The 6,903-nt window shown below is 38.2% G+C and overlaps 1 protein-coding gene across 2 annotated transcripts in view; it reads left to right on the top strand.

Moving 5' to 3' along the window:
- Nucleotides 1-4,454, top strand: part of PPM1A (protein phosphatase, Mg2+/Mn2+ dependent 1A) — a 35,331-nt gene extending 30,877 nt beyond the window's left edge. The window contains exons 5-6 of one of the 2 annotated variants that reach the window (XM_081914159.1): nucleotides 189-246; nucleotides 4,302-4,454. In XM_081914159.1, the coding sequence (XP_081770285.1) occupies nucleotides 189-246; nucleotides 4,302-4,349 (106 nt within the window). In that variant the 3' untranslated portion in view covers nucleotides 4,350-4,454. The remainder of the gene's footprint in view (nucleotides 1-188; nucleotides 247-4,301) is intronic. The other variant, XM_081914160.1, reaches the window with a different exon arrangement.
- Nucleotides 4,455-6,903: the final 2,449 nt, after the last annotated feature.

Consider the following 6,903-nt stretch of genomic DNA (forward strand, 5'->3'; position numbering starts at 1 on the left):
TCTGGTAAACTACCTTGAATGTCAGTTTGCAGAAAGATGGCACACATTTTTTTATATATAAATAAGGGTTTCCTTTTCTTTTTTTCCTTTTTAAAAGGTATTTCTGTTTTGAGAATCTGTTTTCAGATGACAATTGTCCTTTGGAAAATGCTGATCTTTAAAACCTTTTTTTTTCTTGCTTGCTTTAGACGGAGTGTGATTGAAGCAGTTTATAACAGACTGAATCCTTATAGAAATGATGATGCTGTGAGTATTAGTGCTGTCCAGCCTGTCAGCCTGTCCTTACTGACCATTTTCACAAGTTTAGTTGAATGATTGCTTTTTCAGTGCTTAAAATGTATTATGTTCATTAAAGCAAAAAAAAAGAAATCCAGATTTGTGAGACCTGTTTATCACTGACATTGGGAGTCCCAATGCACAGCTGCCTTCCATTTGAATTGTAGCTGTAAAAATGCTTGCAGAAAGAAACATTTTGTTGCATGTGAATGGCAATGTATTTTGGCTGTCAGAAGTGGAATTGGTTCCTCTTGTGTCAAGTTGGGCTACCCAGTTTGTTCTTGCTGTGGCTGCAGCATTGGTGGACAAGCCATTAGCTTCCCCCCATCTCATAATTGAATTATTCCGTGTGCAGTGCTATGTGACTAATACACTGAAAATCTTGGCATTTTTGTTTCACCACTTAATTTTCACAACTCTTCCGCTTCATTTTCACACGCACCCCATCTTCTGTTTCAAACATGTGCTTGCACTTTTTTGCTATTTCCTTGGCACATAACACACCTCACATGCACACTACCCTTCCCACTTGTAGAAAGGTTCTTGGGGAGTTGAAAGGAAAACATTTTTAGCTCTGCATTCATGCATAAGGGTGGCATCTACACAATAGCTAACCTTTTATTGTTTATTGTTGACTTTGTGTGCTTGTTCTGTGTGGTAGTGGGGACAGGTTGAGAAGTCTCTAATACTCAAAACTACTTTTATTTTTGGCTCATTTTTGTAGCCACACATTGTCTCATCAAAGTCCTCATTGATTTTACATCAAAGTAGCACATTTCTAATGCAGTGCATAACTTTTGTACATAATTCTACAGAAGGGTTTTCTTTGTATCATGGCAGTGGTGATGCTCAACTAAGTTGTACAAGGAATAGAACCACTGAAATGAATGGGTTCAGTTACTTAAATCCACTCATTTCAGTGAGACTGCTTTGAGTATGACTAAGATAGCTTATCACCCTGTATCTGGTGCACTTTGCAGAGGCTAGAAAAAAGCAGAAAAAGGAGAATAAAGGGCAGAGCAATAGAAACAAGCTCATGGTGTGAGGTTGGCAGCCAGGAGAGAAACCAAATCCAGGATGATGATGATAACCATAATAATAAATTTTATTTATATCCCACTCTCCCTGGCCAAGACCGGGCTCAGGGCGGCTAACATCAGGTATAAAAGCAATTGATTAAAATACAACTTAAAAACAGGGTTAAAATACAACTTAAAATGCAGCCTCATTTCAGTGGAAGTCCAGATCAAAAACTGTTTGGGGGAGAAAACGTCAAATCTTCACCAAGGCTAACTACCCAGACTGGTCCTATGTGGGCCAGAAAAAAGCCAGGGAAGTCTCCAAATAGGGGTTTCATCGCAGAAGGAAAAGGAAAAAGGGGGAGGGGATCAGGCTGATTCCAAGCCAAAGGCCTGGCAGAACAACTCTGTCTTACAGGCCCTGTGGAAAGAAATCAGATCCGCAGGGCCCTGGTCTCATGAGACAGAGCATTCCACCAGGCTGGAGCCAGTGTTGAAAAGGCCCTGACTCTGGTTGAGGCTAATCTGACTTCCTTAGGGCCTAGGACCACTAGAGTGTTGCTATTTATGGACATTAAGATCCTCTGCAGGGCATACCAGCAGAGGCGGTCCCGTAGGTACGAGGGTCCTAGATTAAGTACTTGAATTCAGACTGCACGGGTGAGTGTAACCTCACTGCATTTTGCACCAGGCTCAATGTAACTGGGTAGACAAAATGGAGTCAGTGGAGGAAATTAGGTTGCTTGGGCTGGTCATGCATTGTGCTTTTGAGTGACTTGCCTCTTTGGGGAACTCGTCTTAAAAGTACTGGAAGATTCTTGGTGGATGGTCTGTTACTGGAGGGCTTTTTATGCATAGTATAAGCCTTTCTAATTTGCCCACTTCCAACACAAGGCTTTTAAATATCTTAAAAGGTGAAATAGATATATTCCTGTCATTTCTGTTGTGGAGGATGCCAACCAAACTGAAATGACTTGACTGCTATGCAAGATAATCTCCAGTTTCCCAGTTGGCTTCTCTTGAACATCAGTATACTGTATACAGAAGCATCAAAAGTGAGCAACCTCAAATTCAGAAGCGTAAAGAAAAGCCTGTTAATAATTGGAATGATACCATAACTTTTTTCTAGGTCAGCAACATTCAAAATGATTGCTTACAATTATTCAGCCAGGACATCTTGACAAATGTAGATGCATGTAAAATACTAATAATGCCGTATTTTACCAACACAAAAATGCCACCTTATTTAAGAGCCTAAGTCTTGTTCTTTAGAAAGTGGCATGTTCAAAGTCATGTTCTTTAGTTCTTTAGAAAGTAGTGTTCTTTAGAAAGTGGCAGCTGGGTGCCCCAGGCTATTCTTATAGCCACCCTTCCTTAGTTGCTGACTGCATTGGGGTGCAGTATGCAGGAGTGATGAATCTTTGGTCCTCCAGGTGTCGCTGAACTGCAACTCCTAGCAACCCTAGCAAGAATGGCCAGGGTTGATGAAAGTTGTAATTCAGTGATCTTTGTAGACCAAAAGGTTCCCCATATCTGGCTTAGTGGGACATGATTTAGGAACATGCACTCTCCTCTCCCTGTCCCATGTGACTGGGAAGATGACCACAGAAGCCTTCACTAAGCCAGCTAATGTTTTCTATGTCATTTGGAGACAAATATGTTGTTCATACCAACGTGATCCGTCTAAATGAGCCTGTTTTAGAAACACTGGTTTGAATTTTGCTTGTCTGAAATCCACCATAGCTAGTGCCAGACACAATTTACCATGCTAGAAGACTTTGCAATCCCAAATTGGTCCAAATGGAAAGCAAAATCTCTTAATTCTCCCCCAGCTGTGTGAGAGAAGGCAAGGAGTAGGGAAATGCGCTGGAAGAGACCATTTTTGAAGTTGGTGGTTGCAGTGATAGTGTTTTCATGTCATACCACCTCCTTGAGTGGACAGGCAAGAAGGCTTTGGCCTTTAACTTGACCACGTGATTTGTAGCAAACTAGCTTGAACATCCAGCCAACTTCAAACCACAAGTTATGAAGCTGGTTTGTTAAATTAGCCGAAGTTTGCTATTAACTGTGGTTTCAACACAATGACAAGCCGAAATTAGGGTTCAGGGAACCTAAACACAGTTGAAGTCCTGCACAGCTGAAGATTTCAAGGTGGTGGAGATTAAAGCCAGAGTCCCTGTTTTCACAAAACCCAAGATGTTTAGGTGCCTTTGGGTTCAGTAAACATATCAAACCCTGCAATTTAATTTGCAGAGTTATACATAAAACATACTAAAAGTTATATGAAAACAAGCATTTCTTGCCTCTATTTTTAAATTTGCATTTCCCCTAGCTACTTTCAACATTTCTAGAAATCTTAAATCTCTTAACGCTTTGCTTTCAAAAATCCATCTTTATCTGGAGAAATAAAGGGGGCAGTAGTAGTGCATATCAGTACTGTGATTATGAAGTGCTGAGTTACATCAGATACTGAACACCTGAAGCTGCTGCTTGCTTTAGTACCCAGGTGATGTCTTCCATCTGGTGAGTCAAGCCGTTCTTCATCTGCACAGAACTGGCATGTGGCACAGAAATGCCTTCTTCAGCATTTAAACATGACTAAGGAAAAGAGGTGAATGACAGTTGGACAATATCTATTTTCTATTAATAGCATCTAAAAAGATACTTCTACTAGAGTACCTAGATTTTAAATTCTCAGGATGTTTTGTTGATTTCACTGAAACCTGCTTTCTAGCTTGCCTTATGGGATAGGAAAACTGAAAAACTGTAGGAGAACATGTGTGAATAACTTTTAGTTTAAGGCAGAAGCTGAAACTTTAACTCTTGACACCTGAAAATAATCTGCTTTTATGTTCAGGGGTATACTTAGGGGTGACCTAAATAGCTTTTGTGTATTAGGTATCTTACCTTGTTAAATGCTCATAAATTAATGTTCCCAGAGCAAAGCTCTTCAGAACATAAAGAACACCTGAATCCTAAAATTATTGCCGTATCTACCCTTTTCAGTCTGGATTATCCAGAAACTGCTGTAATTTTGGGCGCTCCAGACTTTAAAGGGTTCCTTCTCTTTTCTTTAAGGACTCTGCATCAACCGATGATATGTGGTAAAACTGCCATCTAAGCTTGGAGTTTACATCCATCCCGATGGAAATTGCACCCTACCCACAGTGACCCTTCCTAACATCCATCTTCCACCTTACTTGAAGGGGAAAAGATGTGTTGGCAAAAGTGACTACACCTGGAAGCAGAAGTCCCAACACCTAGCCCAGGAACTGATGATCTTTTTTTTCCCCTTTTCGTTTTCTATTGCAAAACAGACTTCTGTAAAAGTGATATTGAAACCAATATGTTGTAAATTGGACTCTAAGCAATTTTATGTTGTATGATTTTTGTTTTGTAAAGTGCAATTGTGGTTGTACAAAATGCTTATTTAATGATGAACTGCTTTACATCGATTAAGGTTAGATTAAATGCTTGGTTTGTTGCTTTGAACAACAGTAATCTAGCCCTTTTCCATTCACATTTGTGGTTCTGGATTGCTGGGAGCAGCAACCTCGCCAGCTAAGCGCTCAGGAGGTATATAGAAATTGTGTAAAGGCTATTTTATATAAAGGCAGATCATTGCAATTCTAGTATGGAAAATAACTGATAAAACAGTTCATTCTCCATCAAAATTCCTGCGGGATCTAAAAATCCTATTGAAATATATGGGAAGTTCAGTGAACAAATGGGACAGGTTTGCCAACCTTGCAACATGGCAGTGAAATATAGATCATGGGGGTTAAAATGCCTTGATTATTTGCACCTTTAAAAAAACCTTTACCTTCAGTTAATTTTCAGTTATGTAAGAGGCTATGTCTTTATTTAGTATAAGCCTGCAGCATTCTTATCATCCTGATTGGCTGGGTTGGCTGCTGTTCCAAGTAAAATACTTTGAATTCCATTATATCAATAAAGATTGATTTAACAAACAACAAAATTTAACAATATATGTGTAACTACTTTCTCCCTTGTCTTTTGAAATGCTTGTAAATGAGATGTCATGTGGATAAATATTTTTTATTAACTAATTGCCCATTTATGAAATGGGAAAAACTCCTGGCTGTTGCCCAAGGCACAGGTAGATATTTTCCCCCAGTTAGCAGGCGTAATATGGTATCAGAAATGAAATCCCCCCCATGAGTTTCTTTCAAGATTTTTGCTTTGAGAGAATCATGTGAAGTTATACTTGCCTCTTGTTAATGAAACTCATTTGTCAGAGTCTGACAATCTTACTTTTTATGGTATGTTTTATATGGCCCCATTGACTTAGAACAAAAACTAGTGTTTTAACAGTATGTGAGATTTGAAATACAGCATGTTCAGAGTATTTAACTGTTGAGATTAAATTTTAATTCTTAAAAAAATCATAAAAGTAATAAAACTAATTTGACTTTTCTCCTATTGAACATTCAAAGATAACTTTTCAAATCAGTCGTGTTTGCAGAACTACTGTTTCGTGCACCTTGTATTTTGTCCCTTTTTATGTTGAGAATATTGTATGATCAATATGTAGCTTTCTTTAATCTTTCAGTCAACAGATCCCCCCTCCAAAGGAAAATCAACAAAATATATAAATAGGTTGTAGCAATGTAGCTAGAAATTTTTTTAAAAAGGTGTAAAATATACCTTTTTATAGGAAGCAATGTACAATGCGTTTTTCTATATCTGTCTCCCCCCCCCCTAACTTGGAAATATACATTTGTGTGTATATATAGCCTTAAAACTGTTGCAGAGTTAGGGAGTGTTGAACAGTGTTGAACAGTGAAAAAGTAACTTAATAATGTCTCAACTAAGGATAGCATTATACCAGCAAACACTTTTATTTTATTCCTCTTGTTTGTGTGAGGTGCTTAACCTTGACATCATTGTAATCAGTTTGTACCCTGTTAAAGCATGAAGAAAAACCTTAAGCACTATTTGTATTTATAAATTTATAGCGATTTTGGGTTAAAGAACCAATCCTTCCCCCTACATACAAATAAATGGTTAAAATGTACAGTTTTGTTGAGTTCAGACTATAAAGATGTCAAACGCATAGGATCACGAGAAGCTATTTCAGAGACCTGTATTTAAAATACAACAAGGTCAGCTAGTAAAGATTGTTAAAGTGGTTCCAGGATTGGTAAGATAACTGCTCCCTTTTCTGTGCAAACTGAAGTGCAGTTCTTTAATTATTATTTTTTTGCAGAACTTCAGGCTGTGGAAACTGAAAAGTTTAAAATATTTTATAAATCACAAGTGGAAAGCCATATGTTAAAACAATAATTTAAATGTCATAATGACATAGCGTATGTTTAAAACATACGGCAGGTGCACCCTTTAAACATACAAAAACACAATTCTTCTGCTGTTTCTACTAGTGCTAAGAAAGGGGTTGGGGGGGGGAGGCAGGGTTTAAAAAAAAGAGGCCCCCCTCCCTTACATTTGGCACTTTGAAGAGGTCAAAGCACTGTGTTAGTTATGCCTGCTAAATACACTGCTATTCTATGTATACCAAAATGAGATTAAATCCATATAATCAATGCACCACATATTCTAGCAAAGGCGCTTGCTCACTCTTGTTCAT

This window comes from Podarcis melisellensis, assembly GCF_964234715.1.
Source record: "Podarcis melisellensis genome assembly, chromosome: 1".
In the NCBI taxonomy this organism is placed as follows: Eukaryota; Metazoa; Chordata; class Lepidosauria; order Squamata; family Lacertidae; genus Podarcis; species Podarcis melisellensis.